At 40.7% G+C, this 20024-nt stretch overlaps 1 protein-coding gene across 10 annotated transcripts in view; it reads right to left on the reverse strand.

Annotated features, from left to right (window-relative positions):
- ANKRD44 (ankyrin repeat domain 44) overlaps positions 1-20024 on the reverse strand; it is a 311687-nt gene that overhangs the window by 172106 nt on the left and 119557 nt on the right. For all 10 annotated transcript variants that reach the window (XM_015458628.3, XM_015458622.3, XM_015458620.3 and 7 more), the window contains one exon: positions 13870-13953. In XM_015458628.3, the coding sequence (XP_015314114.2) occupies positions 13870-13953 (84 nt within the window). The remainder of the gene's footprint in view (positions 1-13869; positions 13954-20024) is intronic.

The raw sequence follows: 20024 nt of genomic DNA on the forward strand, positions 1-20024 counted from the left end.
ATGAGCTACAGTCCATGGAGTCACAGAGTCAGATATGACTTAGTGACTGACCACGAGCACAAAATGAATCATTATTCAAAATTGTGGGTGATAAATCTTCCTTAACTGTTACAATTATACCTACAATTATATCTGCAAAATGCTTTATAAATAAAGCTTTGTCCTCTAACAAGTCTGCTTTTAATAGGAGACTTGGAAGAGGATATTTGCATGTGTCCTAAAGAAATCCCAAGCATTGAAGTTAATATGTACCGATGCATGAAGTCAAGTTGTCATACGTTGCAAAAACAGACTTCCCTGACATTTATTATAGAATATTGTCAAAAGCCAAGAATTCTGAATATTACACTTTAGGGAAACTCAACATATTTGTTCTCAAGTTTTCTCTCCTTAAGAGAAAAACCACTAGAGCTTCTCTAATATGGGGGAACTATATATTGAAATATGTGGTTTATCTCTGAGGGAATTCTATTTGCTTTATTGAAATATGATGAACAAAAACTTAGATATTTGAAGTATGCAATGTGATGACTGATATACATATACATTATGAAAAGATTCCTTCATCAAGTTAACACATCTATCACCTCACATATTTACTTTTTAAAACAGATTCTACATGTAAGTGATTCCATGTGGTATCTGTCTTTCTAGTTTATTGCATTCAATGTCCTTCAGGTTCATCCATGTCGTTGCAAATGACAGAATTTCCTTCTTTTTTAAGGCTGAATGATTATTCCAATATTTGTATTCTAGAATATATAAAGATAAAAATCACAATTTCTTGAAAAAGATACTTTTATAATTAAATGTATTCAATAGCGAGTAAAATTAAGATTCTAAAAATACCATTAACAATAATTTTACCTTTACAAAGGTACAAATCTTACTGGTCCCCCTTTTTTTCAAATGTATAATTTGATACGTTTTTAATTTTTAACAGTGTGGTAAAACACACATAACAAAATTTACCATCTTACTTTTTACCCATTACTACGACTGATGCAGTTGTTACCACAGATCAGATTCAGAGAGTCCCTGACAAAAGGGACTTCTCCTCTTTAATAAAACAGCCATTATTACAAGGCTCTTGGCCAAGAATGGACCCACTGTGATGAAATCCTAGAAGGAATATTGTAGAAATATGAAATCTATGAAATAAATTTTTGTGGCATATAGCCACATAGATAAATCTTGAGCACATAATGTTGAACAAGAAAAAGCAAGTTACAGAGGCTATAAACAGCTTGCTTAGTTAAGGTATTTAAAGATACACAACACCATCTATTGTTTTGGCATCTATGTAACACACACGCATAAATTTAAAGGTATAAATAAAATCAGAGTATATAAACACAAACATTTAAACCTCAGGACAGTAGTCCCTGGGGAGAGAGATGGGGGAGGAGGGGTGATGGGTCAGGAAGCCTAAAGAAACGTCAGCTCTGTTCATCTGATCCTAGCTGATGCCAGATGAGGGTGATTCAGTGGGAACAAAGCCATGTCCCAGCTCCAACGGACCAGACATGCTAGTGGAGGGAAACAGACAGAAGACAAATAAATGCATTGAACACAGGAGGCAGTGAAAGCGCTAGCAAGAGAGGTTAGAGGCTGGTGGAGGGAGGCCGTTTTACAGAGGAAGTTTGGGGATGGTGTCTTCTCAGGTAAGGTGGTGCTAATGCAAAGACTCAAATGACGCAAGGAACATGTGTTTATATGGGGAAAGCTCTTCAGCTGTAAAATTCCATTTTGTTTCTCTAAGTAAATCAGGTAAAATGTTAATATTTCTTCCATTACAGTAGTGGGCTCATGGTTGTTTTCTGAATGTTCAAATATTTTCATAATAAAACAAGAAGATTAAAAAAAAGAAGAAAGCCCACCACCATCACTTCTTCGAAGATTAGGAGGAAGGATGTCAGACATCTCCAGATACCGTCCAAATGAAGTATCTTGAGCCTGTGACTGCAGATCTTATTTCCTTAGGGATCCTGCATACATTGGGGCCCCCTAAGAAACAGTAATAACCCCAGCACTGGACATGCTGCCTGGCCATTAGGTTATGCATGCTTGCCTGCTATTCCATCCACCTACCCATCCACCAACTGATCTAGCTATCCATCCACCCATCTATCTTTACCTCCCAAATAAAACATATGCCTGCTCAAACACCCATATTTGAAAAGGAGAGGGCAGATGATAAAGAGACAATACAGCATATATGTTTTAAATAGAGGGAAAGGACATAAGATATAAATCAACATGAAGCACTGATGACAAAAGACAGGACCTCTGAGATCTGGCAAGGAAAACACAGTGTATGTATCTGCGAGCCACAGAGATCTACCATTTACATCATGCTCCAATGTCACCTTGCTCCCTCCCCTCTCCCAAAGAAAGGGAAGGTATCTTAGTGATGTTATGTTCCCACGTGCACAGAAAATCAGGGAGCAAGGGTGGAATCACAGCTGCATGGATACTCAAACTCTTTTTTTGGAGATAATGTAATTGAATAAGAAAATGTGAGGAAGTACATGGGATGTCAGCTCTAATGCTACACCTCTAGCAGGTATTTAATCAATATTTGGTGAATGGATGAATGTATATGAGGTTGCCTTACAGTAATATTTTATAAATGATGTACTTTTTTGTACTCAGAGCATTTCCAGGTCACAAAATTCTTTCAAAGGTCATGGTTAGCCCCAACATCTCTCTCTCATAATAAACAATTCTTTTTAGCCAACCATCTAATGAGGTTCTAGACAATACATAAGCCATTGTGTCCTTAGTGGAAGTGTCCTTGGGGTTGGGGGGTGGAATTCCCTTCTTCCACCTTTCTAAAGCTATCTGAATTGGGATGTGATGGCTGGATCTCAAGCAGACATTCTGGACAATGAGATAGAAGCCACCTACCAAGGATGGCAGCACAAAAAGAGACAAAGGCTGGATCTTACCATCACTGAGCACAGGCATACCTCATTTTATTGCACTTTGCTTTACTGCATTTTGCAGATACTGAGATTTGACTCTTTTTTTTTGCTTTGTTTTTTACAAATTGAAGGTTTGTGGCAACTTTGAGTTGAGCAAGTCTACCAGTACCTTTTTTCCAACTGCATTTGCCCACTTCATGTCTCTGTGTCACATTTTGGCAATTCTCACAATATTCTGAAGTTTGCCATTATTTTTCTACGTGTAATGGTGATCTGTGATCAGTGACCTTTGATGTTACTATTGCAAAATGATTATGACTCACTGAAGGCTCAGAAGATGGTTACCTGTTTTTTAGCAATAAAGTATTAAGGTATGCTGGGTGGCTCAGACCTTAAGGTATTACTGGTGGCTCAGACAGTAAAGAATTTGCCTGCAATACAGGAGACCAGGGTTCAATCCCTGGGTCTGGAAGATCCCCTGGAGAAGGGAATGGCTACGCACTCCAGTATTCTTTCCTGGAGAATTCCATGGACAGAGGAGCCTGGTGGGCTATAGTCCACAGCATTATAAAGAGTTGGACATGACTGAGCAACTATCACAGTACATTATTAAGGTATGTACATTGCTTTTTAGACATAATGCTATTGCACACTTTACAGACCACAGTGCAATGTAAACATAAGTTTTATATGTACTGAGAATCAAAAATTTCATGTGACTTGCTTTACTGCGATACTCTCATTATTGTAGTGGTAGGAAACCAAACCCGCAATATCTCTGAGCTATGCCTGTACTACGCTAGTCTTGGGTAGCCTACCTCTGAACTTGTACACTGGAAATAAACAAACTTCTATTTTATTCAAAATCACTACATTTTAGTTTTACTAAATGTAAAACTTTTATTTTACTTTTTTAAATTTACTTTTATTTACTACAAGTTACCATTTTCCTTTTATCGGTTTTCTAATGCAGCCAAATCTAATAACATACCAACCAAAATCTGATAAGAAGTTTGTTATCAAACTCACTTAATAGATAAGGAACTGAGCCCAGAGTGGATTAACTGGCTCAACAACACACAGAACCCAAGACTTCTGCCTCAAACCTGAACCCAGTACTCTTTTCCCTAACCATAGTTGCATTTTAGTGTGGCTGATAGGGATTCATCATTGTTATGCTTAGTTGCTCAGTCATATCCAACTCTTTGCAATCCCATGGACTGTAGCCCCACCAGGCTCCTCTGTCCATGGGATTTCCCAAGCAAGAATACTGGAGTGGGTTGCCATTTCCTTCTCCAGGGGGATCTTCCCAAAGTGAAAGTGAAGTTGCTCAGTCGTGTCTGACTCTTTTCGACCCCATGGACTGTAGCCTACCAGGCTCCTCTGTCCATGGGATTTTCCAGGCAATAGTACTAGAGTGGATTGCCATTTCCTTTTGCAGGGGATCTTCCCAACCCAGGGATCGAACCTGGGTCTCCTGCATTCTAGACAGTTTACCATCTGAGCCACCAGGGAAGTCCCAGGCTCCTCTGTCCATGGGATTTTCCAGGCAATAGTACTGGAGTGGATTGCCATTTCCTTCTCCAGGGGATCTTCCCAAACCAGGGATCAAACTGGTGTTTCCTGCATTGCAGGCAGATTCTTTACCACTGAGCCACTGGGGAAGCCCCTTGATATGGATTATGTACCAATAAATAAGGGGCTTCTCTGCTGGCTCAGATGGTAAAGAATCCGCCTGCAATGCAAGTGACCTGGGTTTGATCTCTGGGTTGGGAAGATCCCCTGGAGAAGGGAACGGCTACCTACTCCAGTATTCTTGCCTGGAGAATTCCATGAATAGAGGAGCCTGGCAGGATACGGTGCATGGGATCACAAAGAGTCCGACATGACTGAGTGATTTTCACTTCACTTCACCAATAAATAAAGTATATCAAGGAGGAACATACAAAACAGTTTGTTGTGAAAGTGTTATATCAAAAATTCTGATCAGGTGCATATGGGAGGTAGGAAAGCCCAGAAGGAGTTTAGGAAGCGGGCTAAAGGAGAAGGTATACTGTACTGCACTCAGGATGACTTCAGAAAGTAACAGCAACAAATCCACAACTGCCCTAGACTGACTGCCGTGAACAACCGTTCAAGCAGGAAGTTGGCAACTGACTTGATTACAACCACCTATGCACCTCCTGGGGAAAAATCCCATCTATCTCCCAGGCTTCTGTCCTAATTACATAATATACATTTAAGCTCTTTGCATTTCTTCTTTTAAAATCAGTTATATAATATTATGTCTATAAAACTACAATTGGAAAGTCCTCTGGCTATAATAATTATATAGTCAGTTAACATTTGAAACCAAAAGGAATATACCCTTGGTAAAAATAAGGGCTGGCACAGTGAATTCATCTAAAATATATGTTATACCCTTTTAATTTGAGCATATCTTTTAAGAATAATCTGAATATATGGTTCTCTCTGCTCAATTCATTTTAAATGAGTTATCTCTTTTCAACAAAGCTTTAAAATTTTATGATTATAACTACATTCTCATTATAAAAGAAATTAGAAAATAAAGAAGCCCAAAAGTACCTTGAAACTTTCACTGTTTATTCTAACTGAAACTACAAAAATTATTTTTCTGTATCTTATGATATGAAATGTTCCTAAATATAACTAAAAAGACATGAAATTATATGGTATTGCCATCTAGAAGTACTACACAAAAAAGATCCTAATAACCCAGATAACCATGATGGTGTGATCACTCATCTAGAGACAGACATCTTAGAGTGCAAAGTCAAGTGGCTCTTAGGAAGAATCACTACGAACAAAGCTAGTGGAGGCAATGGAATTCCAGCTGATCTAGTTCATATCCTAAAAGATGATGCTATTAAAGTACTGCACTCAGTATGCCAGGAAAACTCAGCATTGGCCACACGGCTGGAAATCGTCAGTTCTCATTCCAATCCCAAAGCAAGACAGTGCCAAACGATGTACAAACTACTGCATAACTGTGTTCATTTCACATGCTAGTAAGGATATGCTCAAAATCCTCCAAGCTAGGCTTCAACAGTACATGAACTGAAAACTTCCAGATGTACAAGCTGGTTTTAGAAAAGGCAGAGGAACCAGAGATCAAATTGCCAACATTTGTTGGATCATACAGAAAGTAAGGGAATTCCAGAAAAACATCTACCTGTCTTACCTGCCTCCTGAGAAACCTGTATGCAGGTCAGGAAGCAACAGTTAGAACCAAACATGGAGCAACGGACTGGTTCCAAATCAGGAAAGAAGTACATCAAGGCTGTATATTGTCACCCTGCTTATTTAACTTCTATGCAGAGTACATCATGTGAAACGCTGGGCTGGATGAAGCACAAGCTGGAATCAAGACTGCTGGGAGAAAAATGAATAACCTGAGACATGCAGATGACACCACCCTTATGGCAGAAAGCGAAGAGGAACTAAAGAGCCTCTTGATGAAAGAGGAGAGTGAAAAAGCTGGCTTAAACCTCAACATTAAGAAAACTAAGATGATGGCATCCAATTCAATCACTTCATGGAAAATAGATGGGGTAAAAGTGGAAGCAGTTGGGAGATTTTATTTTCTTGGGCTCCAAAATCACCTTGGACAGTGACTGCAGCCATGTAATTAAAAGATGCTTGCTCCTTGGAAGGAAAGCTATGACAAACCTAGACAGCATATTAAAAAGCAGAGACATTACTTTGCCGACAGAGTTCATATAGTCAAAGCTATGGTTTTTCCAGTAGTCATGTACAGATGTTAGAGTTGGACCATAAACAAGGCTGAGTGCTGAAGAATTGATGCTTTTGAATTGCGGTGCTGGAGAAGACTCTTGAGAGTCTCTTGGACTGCAAGGAGATCAAATCAGTCAATCCTAAAGGAAATCAACCCTGAATATTCATTGGAAGGACTGATGCTGAAGTTGAAGCTCCAATCCTTTGGCCACCTGATGTGAAGAGCCGAATCATTACAAACGACCCAGATGCTGGGAAAGAATGAGGGCAGCAGGAGAAGGACGCACTGAGCGTCCCCCAGAGGACAATTAAGAATGATGCTAACCAGACCTGCCTTCACACATCGTAAAGGGCTGGGAAGGCACATCACTGCAGCCTGCTCAGAGCCCTCTGGAGTTCATGAATCATTCTCTACAGGACATAGGTCATGGCTTCCAAACCACAGCCCCACATCCTGGGCAGTGGTCCAACAAGGAGCGGAGAATGTGACAGTACTGCCAGGCGGATGCTGAGAGGTGAGCACCTACCCTCAGGACAAAAACACCCGTCCCAGAGCTGTGAAGGGGCCTGCAGTCTATCCACTGGCCAGGGAGCCAGAAGTGCTGTCCACACTTGCAGAACACAGGTCACTGCTCTCCCCAGAACCCTGGGTCGTCTGCTTCAGGACTCTGCTTTGGATTTCCAGATCAGGTGGCCAGAGAAACCTTAACTTCTAAATATTTGCTGATCCACGGTTAGCAAAACGGTGGCCTGCAAGCTGGATTTGGCCCACAGATGTGTTTTCTTTGGCCTAAAAGATGTTGGATCATTTTTTTGGAATAAACATTGAACAATTTAGAGATTTCCTGTACTTTCTCTTAGAAACTTAAGTCTGGGCCACACCGAGCCTGTATTCTTGTGCAGAAACATTCAGCGAGAGCTGAGCGGGTCATCACCCCCAGTGACAGTATGCCTCCTGACTCCCAGCGGTTGCCTGTAGCCTCCTTACTCCCAGCGGTTCCTGATTTAGGTCTAATTTAGAGGGTCTGTAAAGCTAACAAAATAACTCAGGTCTTTATCTCCATATAAAATTCCTTATTTAAAAAAGAGAAAAAAATCAAGATATATGAAGGTGAAGGAAAATACACCAAAGTCTAGAAGCTTAAAAGCTGTGTTATATAGTTTGTATTTGTCATGTTTTCATGACATGATAGAAAGAAGCTGAGAGAAGTTTAAAAAGGCTGTTAAATTTATCACTCAAAATTCTTTAGGTAGAGTCAGATTACATCCTTCTGGATGGATTCAAAAAATTATTCTATTTTTAAAAGAAACAGTGCACATGTCATGGGGATGTAATGTACAGCATAGTAACCTTAGTTAAAAATACTGTACTGCACATTTGAAAGTTGCTAAGAAAGTCTATCTTGAAAGTTCTAATCATAAGAAAAAATGTTTTTGTACTATGTATGGTATTTTTTTTTTTTTTGTAGGTATGGTAACACACATGAGAACAAGTTACAAATTTACTATTGACAGTTTGTCTCATTTATCGGAAAAAACCCTCTCATCAGATAAAAATAATACAGTTTCTTTTTTTCTCACTTAGATCTTGAGATTGGCAGGTCACCATCCCCTGAATTAATGCCCATAGTCAAGATTCACAGCTTTAATGCTTCCTCCACTTTTTTCACTATAAGTACTTTGCAAACATAATGCTAGCTTTCATGTCAAGATGTATTCTAATAGATGCACTCATCATCCCTTCCTACCCTGGAAGTGAAGACAGTAAGCAAAATGCACCAATATATTGGTTTGGCCAAAACGTTTGTTCAGGGTTTTGTAAGATCTTACAGAAAAACCTAAATGAACTTTTTGGCCAACCCAATACCTGGGCCAGATCCTATTATGGCAAATGATAAACATTAATTGCTTGGCAAACTCATTTATTATTTGTATAAAGTAGATGCATTAAAATAATCAACCCAGGGACAACCCAACCGTAAAAAGGCATTTTTAAAACTATTATAACAAAATAAAATTGAATATGCACTGGCAATTAGTTGATACTAAGGAACTATTGCAAATTTTATTTAGTATGACAAAGATTTTGTATGTGTGTGTATTCATATCTGTTACTGCTAGTTTTAAAAAGAAATAAACTCCATGGGTTTGCTATCATGTGGGACTTACAAATCTTAGAATTGTAGTCTTTCACAGTTTTAAGAGACTGTAAACATCACCTAGTCCAGGCATGGAAAGAAGATTTTAATTTACAGGCCAATTTAAATTTCACAGTGCTGTCCCAAGAAGAAATGCGAGTCTGTAAGGCTGAGTGGGGGAAAAAGGTCATGAACCATTAGCAATACTGGCCAAGGACACAAAACAGGAAAGTGAGGCCATGTATGTTACTACTACTGGTCACCTCTAGAATCTCTAGTCTAATGGTCTTTCAAAGAGTTTATTATTTGTTAAGTCAACTCATTACATCTTTAGACAGCTCTATGAAGTTCTTTCTTTTATTTTGGCCTGAAATCTTATTTTCTGCAGCTTACAATGATGTGACATATAAGAAGAGCTCCAGTTTAATTTGACAGTGCTTGAACTATTTCAGATATTTCTCTCATCTTTCCCAAGGCTAAAACATCCCATTCCTCACTGGGCATGGTTCCCTCCCTGTCTTTACCACTTGCCATTGACAAGCCCCAGTTCGTCTCTGTCGTTATTTCAGTGTGGTATGCAGTAAATGGTCTGCTGATGCCATGTTGTCATAGCATTATCCCAAAAATGTCTTTATTGAGTTCAAGTTTTGGTTTTCAGAATCTCTACATTCATTTAGACTTCAGATGCTCTACTTCAATTTAACCAGTTGGATAAAAGCTTCTAAATCTTTCTATTATCAACCACATATGGGTCAACTTTAATGGATCTCTCAGAACATATAACTGTCTTCCCACATTTCCAGGCTCTGGCATGCCAGCAACCAGGGAAACCACAGAGAGACTCAGATGACCCTTCCTGATTGTTCTGTGGCTCCTCAAATCCATCTATGAATTTTCAATCTTAGGAAGAGAACTTTTAATCTTACAACTGAGAATGGAGGGCCACTAACTAAGCCAGAACTATCTGGCCACCACTGTCCTTGTTGAAAAATAGGTAGGCTTCCCTGGTGGCTCAGTGGTAAAGAATTAGCCTTCCAATGCAAGAGACATGGGTTTGACCCATGATTCAAGAAGATACCACATGCCACGAAACAACTAAGCCTGTGAGCCGTAACTGTTGAGCCTGTGCCCTGGAGCCCATGCTATGCAACAAGAGAAGCTACTGCAATGAGAAACTTGCACACCAAAACCAGTGAGTAGCCCCTGCAGCAATGAAGACCCAGCACAGCCAAAAGTAAAAAATAAATAAATTTTTAAAAATTAAAATAGGCAACCACAAATTGGCTCAACATAAGTAATAAAGCAGGTTTAGTCATTCACTCAACATGTGTTGCAAGGACTGAACTGGGCCACTGAGCAAATGAGAATGAGTGATATAGCAGTCATGTCAAACACAGTTAGTCAAAAGTAAAACACAGACATAAATAACTCAAGTAAAGTGATCAGTGAGGTACAAAGAGCTAAGGGATTTGGGAGGTGGAAGAGAAGGCAGCAGAAAGAAAGTTGAAAATTAGGCCAACTTAACAGAGGAAGGCGGAGAAAGCAATGGCACCCCACTCCAGTTCTTTTGCCTGGAAAATCCCATGGACGGAGGAGCCTGGTAGGCTGCAGTCCATGGGGTCGCTAGAGTTGGACACGACTGAGCGACTTCACTTTCACTTTTCTCTTTCATGCACTGGAGAAGGAAATGGCAACCCACTCCAGTGTTCTTGCCTGGAGAATCCCAGGGACAGGTGAGCCTGGTGGGCTGCTGTCTATGGGGTTGCACAGAGTCGGACACGACTGAAGCGACTTAGCAGCAACAGAGGAAGGATCAATAGCAGGCCTGAAAGGACAGGTGGGATCAGAACAATGGAGAAGTGAGAAAAGAAAAAATACCAGGCTGAGTAATGCCATTTGGTTGATGCATACTACTACTGGGAAATAAAGTCTGGAAAAACACAGAGAGGCAAAGCTGAATGAGACTCTTCTATCAGGATCAGTCAATCAAAGTGTATTTATACCAAAGAACAGGCAACCCATCAAAAGATACAGAAAGATGAAGATAAAAGAAAGCAAAAAAGTCAGAGCCTAGAGCAGAAAAGAAAAATTAAGTGACTAAATAGGGATAAAGAGAGAAAAGAAAAGGATGAGAAGAGAAGACAAAAACTGTCTTCTCGCTAGCAAGAGGTGCTTCCCTGATTTACTTCCCCTCCTTGACAATGACATGTCTGGGAGCAGCCGCTCTTCTATCCTAAAATGAATCTTTGGGTTTAGATTTCAAATCCAGATTTATCTTCCATCTCCCTATGCCCTTTGTTAACGATCACTTCCCCTAAACTGTCTAATCCACCTCCAGCAGTCACTGTGACTGATTCCGAAGGAATGCCGCCCAAGGAAAACCACTGAAGAGGACAGCTCAGTGTCTGCAACATGCCTGATAACAGAGTAGAGGAGCAAATGATCTTTATACTCCCCTGAGGAAGGGAAAGGGGGATGTGAAGAGGGAGGCTCTAAGAAGTATGAGTGGAGGAAAGAGTCTGTGGACCCAGAAGAGCCACACGATCAACCTAAGAACTCAGGCTCCTCTTAGGCTTGTTTATTCACTCATTTAACCACTCATTCATTCATTCATTCCTCTCTCTTTATCCCACCCTTCTCTGCTGTCACATCCAACAGCTGCCACACATCTAACAGCAACTACAACACACTTTCCACAGCAGCCTCAGTTCATACCTCACTTCATTAGCCCCTCATGATTAACATAGGCCCCTAAATAGTATCCCAGATTTTCCATTTCAGAAATACAATATGGTATGATTTCTCACTTGTTGCCTTCTCTGCCACGTTGTAAGCTCACGAGGGAAAGAGCTATCTTTTTAACTGCTGTATCCTCAGGACCTTACACAGGATCCAAACTCAGTAATTAACTGTCAAATTAACAACACACTACACAGACGACTAAGGGGTATCATTTAAATTACCTAAAATTCTCTAAAACCAGAAATTGGTGTAGCCAAGACAGCAACTTGTTCACCAAAGTCACTGTTCTCTGACACTTTGGGGACACAGTTACACTAACTTCCCAACCTCTTCTGTAGTTAGCCATGGCATGGGATGAGTTCCGGGCAGTGGGATGTGAGTAGACGTGATTATGCCACTGCCGAGCTGTCCCATAAAATCCTCCCAGGCTTTGCTGCCACATTCTTTTTTTCCCTTCTTGTTGGGCTGTTGACACACCCCTTGAATGACCTTAGAAGCTACATGCTGATACCTGGGACTCTATGCAGAAAAGAGCCACCCCTCTAATCTGCTCATAAGAGAACTAAACATATCTTATGTTTGAGCCATCTGTGTGTTACAGCAGTTAACCTCCTCTAATGTTTACCAGCTAGCAGCTGTTTGTCACTTTCCTAAGGAGAAATTAAAGGTTTTCAGAGGACAGTACACTCCTTCTTGGTACACAGGACTCACAAAAGTCCTGCTTGTTGATGATTATCAGGGAAGATAGTAACCTTGCCTTGGGCTGGCCTGGGTGTGGCCCACAACACAGAACAGGCTAGATGAATTCTGGTGATGTCAGAACATAGATGATCAACTTACTTGCCTTGCCTCCTCTCAGAAGTATATGGCCCCATCGGCCCTAGACAAATGCCCAGTTGCCTTCTCAAGTAGTCTGGCCCTGACCTCATCTGTGCTTACCTGGCAAAAATGTCACAGCACACTGCTCTGCTGCTGTCAGTGCCAGCTGGAGAGAAACTGCCAAGAGCTTTTTCAAAAAGCCACAGCAACCTACATTGCCACAGAGCAATGGGTGGCAGTGATGACTCGCCTTCTGAATAAAACATGTGGCTGAGCGGACAGAGATGCAACCTCAGACAGAATGCATTTCCCGGTGGCAAAGCTCTTCTTGCACCGTAGATGTGTCTGAGTCTGTTGTTTCTCCTGAACACTTGGGACTTCAAAGAGAACTCCTCTCCCTGACAGACTGGAGCATGTAGGTAATTGCATTACATTAAGAGAATTAGTAGCATGTACTATACATAATTGCTTGTTCAATCTAGGTCTAGGAAACTATTAAAAGGATAAATTATTGACTAACTCTTTTCACTTTTCCTCATTGCAGGTTTATGTCAAGAACTTCCAGATTCAGTGGTTCTTAATCTTTAGGGGATTATGAACCCTTTTAAGAGTTTGATGAAATGCCTTGACCCTTTCATTAAACAAAACGTCCAAAAATGCACGCACATATTATGTATGATTTCAGGGTACACACAGGACGCCAAGTTCATCCACTCATCCCAGGTTCATGGACCCTCTAGTGCAGAGGGCAGCAAATTTTCCCTCCAAAGGGCCAGAGAGTAAATATTTCGGGCAGGCCACATACTGTCTCTGTCACAGGTACTCAACTCTGCTCCTGCAGTAGGAAAGCTGTCCTTCCCATGTTCCAAACAAACTTAATGTGTAGATATCAAAATGTGAATTTCATACAATTTTCCTAAGTCACAAAATACTCTTTTTTTTTCATTCTTTTTTCAGCCATTTAAAAAATAAAAACTATTCTTAGCCACTAGCTTGTACAAAACCAGGTGACAAACCATAGTTTGTCAGCTCCTGCTTGTAAGCCATGGGTTCTCTAGAACAAAGTTTCTAACTCTATTTTCACTAGCTTCTAACTGCAAGTTCACATTTCTTCACATTATGAATGCAGGCAGCAAACCTTAGTGTTGGCAGAAATCATAGGCACATTCACGCCACGTTAGAGTGGTGGCAGGTAACACAAAATATTGATCAGGCTCATCATTATTTTTAAATTATGGCCATTATTAGATCTCCTACTGTATCTTGCCATTTATATGTGCTGATAAACACATATATTATTATATGAAAATTTTGATTCAATATAGTTCAAAATAATTGATTTCCATTTGAATCTTATATATTTTATTTAGAGCATTTCAAAACAGAATTCTGAGAAGTGGGCCAGGGCTTTCACCAGACATCAAAAAGGTCCATGGCACAGAAAAGGTGAAGAGGGTCTGGGCAGGCAAAGCCAGAGCATCTCCTACCAGAGCATTCACATCTTCTGTTTTGTGGATGAGCATCCGTATCTCCTCTGGATCACCGCTGAAGATTGCTTGGACCAGTGGTGGCTATAAACACAGGAGAACTGGAATTAGAACCATACTTAAATCATTGGATTGCACTCAGATGCAGATGGCTAGAAGATCTATTCCCCCAAAGTTTATTCAACAGTTATCAATTGGCAGACAAAGATGAATATGGCTCGGGTCCACCCTTGCTCAAAGTGCAGTAGGGGAGTTATTTGCATCAAGAAATAACTATAATACGATTTGAAAGCCATGACAGACAGTCACATCTAATCTAGGGCTATGAGTGTAACACAAAAATCACCACTAGCTGAAAATGTCCTTGGATGGTCCTTAAATTACCTATCAAGAATACTACCAAATCTGTGTTTTTGTGCATAGGGTCCCCTGCCATTCCCCAGCTTCTCACTAGACAATGCTCCCTGGACCTTTTAAACAATTCTGTTCCTAGAGGATGTTAGTGGCCATGTTTCTGGCCTCCTGAACGCTTGCTTTTTTGTCAAAGTTTGGAAAAGCCTTTAAAGCATTCCTCCAACACTTCCCAAAGCTTAGCCAATGAGCACTGAGTGTTTTAGAGGTGATTACCTTCCCATCTATTCAAAGTAAGTGGTATAACGGTGGAGTGGGGAGGAAGAAGGGAGGCATTACTGAACATGTATCATTGAACTCACCTAGATTAAACAAGCCCAGCACGTGGTAGAAGGATTTATAAACTTGATGGAAAGCCAGCTGAAAGAAAAACTGGCTCTGCTTGGGTGGTAGAGTGAGAAGAGTGTCCAGAAAAGCTTCATGGAAGGCACCTTCATGAATGCCTGTGAGTTTGCAAAGAGAAGAAGGATATGGTGGCCAGGGAATCAGAATGTGGAAAGGTGTGGATATGCTAAGAGCCTGATATGTTAGAAATGCTGTCATCAACCTGGTGACCAGGGTGTGGGAGAAAAGAGCAAAAGGGGTGGGCTCTGGGGTTGGTGCTGGGCTCCCCCACCTGGTGAAGGATCCGGTTGAAAGCCAGTTCTGCCACCTGCCAGTTACACGTTGAGCCCATTTGCTATGTGTAATCTGGGGCCAAACATGATCTTTGTTGTCCAACCCATCAAAGGGTTGGTTTTAGGAACAGCTGAGATAACATATGAGAAAACCTTCTATAACCCCACATGCTGTATGCTAATTCGCTTCAGTCATGTCTGACTCTTTGCGACTCCATGGACTGTAGCTCACCAGGCTCCTCTGTTTATGGGATTCTCTAGGGAAGAATACTGGAGTGGGTAGCCATACCCTCCTCCAGGGGATCTTCCTGATTCAGGGAAAGAATCCAGGTCTTTTATGTCTCCTGCATTGGCAGGTGGGTTCTTTACCACTAGCACCACATGGGAAGCCATACAACCCTATCCAAATAACAGATGTTTTCACTAAGAAATGTTTATGATGTCAATATGGAGTATTTGACAATTTTTTTTTCAAAGTTTAAAACCTTGGTAATAACACACATGCACACACAACACACATATATTTACTTATAAGTTTTGGAAATACTTTAGTCCTAGCAGGCAATTGGACGGTGGCAGTTTCCCAAACTTGTCTGATCGTAAGTATCGCCTAAGATGCTTACTAAAACAATATTCCCAGAACCCTTCCCTGCAGATTCTGGGGTGGGATCAGAAAACCCAGACTTCTAATAATCACCCACTTACTTATCGGGAACTGTGAGCACTGACCTAAAGTGACATGGTTAGAATTATCTGCCTCAATCTCTATGCAATCTATATGAAATTCTAAGTCCTGACTTTCCCTACAAACTTTCTTTTCTATTTTTTACCTTCCTGTTGCCTTTCTTACATGTTTTGATGATGTTCCTTGTTATTTTAGGGGACCAATGTAAGTATTGTCAGTAGAACATGGTAAGATTACTTAAGGAAACATATTTAAAAAAATGTTAGGGACTTCCCTGGTGGCCCAGTGGTTAAGACTTTGTGCTCCCAATACAGGGGACACAGGTTCAATCCCTGGTCAGGAAACTAAGATATCTCATGATGCAGGGCGTAGCAAAAAATATATATATATTAAATTGCAGATAAGTATTACCACCTGTCAGGAATTTGTCCACAGTTTTCCCTCTGCCATCAAAGTGTCCAGCAAGTAGACAGATGTATATCTTTTTTTGGTCCCAAATACTCTCTTAATCCTACCTTCTTGCCAAGGTGTCTGATTCAAAGATAGTTTCTCAAATTACCAACAATTAAGTAGCAGGAAAGAAGTCTTGAAAAGAATGCAAGTTTGAGCAGTTGGTGGGAGCAGACACTCTGCCCAAGATAATAAGTTCCTTCCCTACACTTGCTGACTACCTGCCACGTCTCCAGATACCCTGCCTCATGGCAAGGACCATATTACAAGTAAAACAGACAGTCATATAAAGTCAGGATTTCAACAAAAATATCTGACTCTGGTATATCTACTTCATAATTCTCTATCTGCTGTGCCTATTGCCAAATGCTTGTGCATATTTTTCTGCCTTTTTGAACCTTAAGAGAAAGCAAATACCAAACCCCAATAACCCAGGGATGACAAGCAGAGGCAGATGAGATTTTAGTGTTGAGTCAACAGTGATCAATCAACAGTTGAGAAGTTAAGATTCTGAGAAACAAACCCACCCCAGTTTAATGCACCACTGGTTAGTCACTTTAAGGAAACACAGCTAGATAAGCAAAGCTTCTCTTCACTCTTGAGTGAAAGAATGCACGCAGATATTCAGTCCTCACACCACTCAAGAAAGGCAAGGGTTCCAAGCTATGGCTGGAATGTACCCAAGGACAGCCACCCTGCAAAGCTGCCAGACAAGGATGCCAGCACAGCCCTCAGCAGGGAGTGGCATGTAGAGCTTTCCCAACACCTCCAGGCCCAGTCCCTGAGACCCACTGGAAGGTTATCATCAATGCAGAGAATTCCCAGCAGAGAATGGTGTGCATACTTCCTCAATGCCTCCCAGTCTCGCTCTGCTAAAAGATGCTTTCAGGAGTATTGTCAATGCTCAAAATTCCTAGCATCCATTGGAAAGAAGCTGACAATTGTAACTCTTTCAGTCACATGTATACATGAATAAACCCACATATACATGGCTACATTTTGCCCATGTATGTACTCATCTGCATCTACATTCACGTCTGTATACACAGAGATACATGCTGATTGACACACAAATCCCTCCCACTCCCTGTGGAATAGAAAAGTGCTGGTTCTCCAAAGTCTTGCTAACCGGACATTTCTGCCCCAGCTGGGCTGTGTGGCCACTGTGACATCATTGTTTTCACAACTGTGAATCCAGGCACTATGAGATCCAAATCAGAACTTCAGACACATGCTTTGCCATGTGTTTGCATGGATGAAGTTCTTAAACTAAATTTCTATAACTCTTGAGCTAGTGGTACTTCTCTAAAAAAACCCACAAAAAACAGTACAGGCATTTCTTTTTTTCTCTACACTTCCGAATAAAACACACCCATATAACACTTTGACATTCCCTTTTGTTGGGATTTTAATTGGATCCTGCTGTTTTATGTTTCCCTAGCATATTAAAAAGCAGAGACATTACTTTGCCAACTAAGGTCTGTCTAGTCAAGGATATGGTTTTTCCAATGGTCATGTACTGATGTGAGAGTTGGACTGTGAAGAAAGCTGAGCGCTGAAGAATTGATGCTTTTGAACTGTGGTGTTGGAGAAGACTCTTGGGAGTCCCTTGGACTGCAACGAGGTCAAACTAGTCCATCCTAAAGGAGATCAGTCCTGGGTGTTCATTGGAAGGACTGATGCTAAAGCTGAAACTCCAGTACTTTGGCCACCTCATGCGAAGAGTTGACTCACTGGAAAAGATCCTGATGCTGGGAGGGAATGGGGGCAAGAGGAGAAGGGGACGACAGAGGATGAGATGGCTGGATGGCATCACCGACTCAATGGACATGAGTTTGAGTGAACTCTGGGAGTTGATGATGGACAGGCAGGCCTGGCGTGCTTCGATTCATGGAGTCGCAAAGAGTCGGACACAACTGAGTGACTGAACTGAACTGAGGCAAACACTTGCCCCGAGAATAAATATTTGGGAAAAGATATATCTAAATACTGTCTCTATTACATGATTTTAAGAAAGACGGAATATTCTAATTACAGTACTCTTGTTCATAAATACCAAGTACTTATACTCTGTTGACTATTTATTTGGAAATCACTGTATCTTTTGCCTTGACCTTGATAGGGCCTTCCATGCAGAAGAACAGAGTCCCAAGCCTTGGCATGAACAACAATTTTTTTTAGAAGTTTCACCCATTTCAATGCTAGTATATACAAAATACAAGTCCTTTGTGTGCAAATTTGAATAAATACATTTTTAACAAGGGTCAGAGTTGTGAAAACAAATAGTGGCAGGAAAAAGAGAGAGATTCTGATGTCATGAAACCACTGGTTATCAATCCCTAAAGAAATTTAAATTCTTAAAAAGAGATATGCAGCTTCAGTTACCAGAATTGTTTTAGCATGTTTAGCAGCTGTAGACTGGAAATTATTTCCATGTGCTGTGGATACTGGCACAGTCCGTCATGTAGATTCAGAAGGATGCTCCCTGGGCTTGCTTAACCAATGGCACAAGTAGGGGCCAATATTCAGATGGTACCTATCCTTGTCTTTCAATACCACCAACTACCAGCACTCTATTGGTAGAAGAGTGAACTGGTAGGGCTGTTCACACTTGCCAGAAGTGTGAACAGCTGCCTTCTAGACGTGACTGTCTGCCAGCCTGATGACATTTGACCCCTGTAAGACAGAAGAGTAGAGCAGAAACCTCTTGAATTTGGCAACCATTATGAACAATGTGGCCATTGCTGACATTAGGAAGTGAAAATCTATCCGCAAAAAGCCACTTTCACTTTCACTACCCACATCCCCTATCAGCCCACCCACTACAGTATTTTTCTATTTTATTCTCAGTCTTTGAGAATAAATGAGGAAAATATCCAATTCCCAAATATAAGATGCTAAATCAAATAAATGTACTGACAACAGTATTCTCAAACTGTGGAGTAGAGTAACAATTCCACTAGGGGGAGCAAGAAGGTAATTTGTTACCTGGGAGGTAAGAGTAAATATTCAAGTTGTGTGATTAAGGTAGCTGGTAAGTAAGTGAAGTCGCTCAGTCGTGTCCGACTCTTTGCGACCCCATGGACTGTAGCCCACCAGGCTTCTCTGTCCATGGGATTCTGCAGGCAAGAATCCTGGAGTGGGTTGCTGGAGGATCCACTTTATTCAAGACATGAAAGGATTCAAGCTTCTGGGAGAATTCTTAGTAATAAGTAAACACAACCTGTATTACACCCCAAAACAAAAATTTTTTAAACTTTCCTATTGACCCCAAGGGTCCAGGTTTTTAGGAAGAATAAAGCTATTTAAAACTCAGGTGTTAAAGAATTATTTTCTTCACGTACAAAATCCAATTATTTCCTCAACTGCACTTTTTAAAAGTGCTGCTAGTGGTATCAGATATGCCTCTGGCTTAGGAATAAAGTTCAACTATGAGGAAAGCACAGGTGGTTTAAAGGATCCACTCAGTCCTGCCTTGCAAGGACAGATCCCCATCGGTTAGCACCCTCCAAAATCTTCTATTGAAACTAACAATTTGATTTTAGCTAAAACCACTGTATAGTGCATTTCACTTTGTCAGAGCTGCATATTCTTTTCTAATATGTTGGCTTTGGAAGATAAGCAGTGACAGAGGCTGTCGCTGAGCATCTGAAAATATAGCCCATGGTAGGAAGTCCAAGAAGATGCTCCAGCATTACATTCCAAGTTGTTGGTGTGCTGTTTGACTTTTTCTGATTAGACTGAATAAGTAAAGATTCCAAGTCTAAATGAAAACATCTTGCATTCTAATCAGGAGTGAGTTTTGGGAATCAATCAATAGCCAAGAGGGAAAAATGATATTCCTAAACATCTGTCCACACTTAAGTATTCTGAGTACAGTATGTCATTAAAGCAGGATGGGATCATGTTATTAGTAGCTAATAGCTGATAGAGCAATACTCTGACCATGTGAAACCATCAACTTATATGAACATGCTGAAACACTTCATTAG

This window comes from Bos taurus, chromosome 2, assembly GCF_002263795.3.
Source record: "Bos taurus isolate L1 Dominette 01449 registration number 42190680 breed Hereford chromosome 2, ARS-UCD2.0, whole genome shotgun sequence".
Classification (NCBI taxonomy): domain Eukaryota; kingdom Metazoa; phylum Chordata; class Mammalia; order Artiodactyla; family Bovidae; genus Bos; species Bos taurus.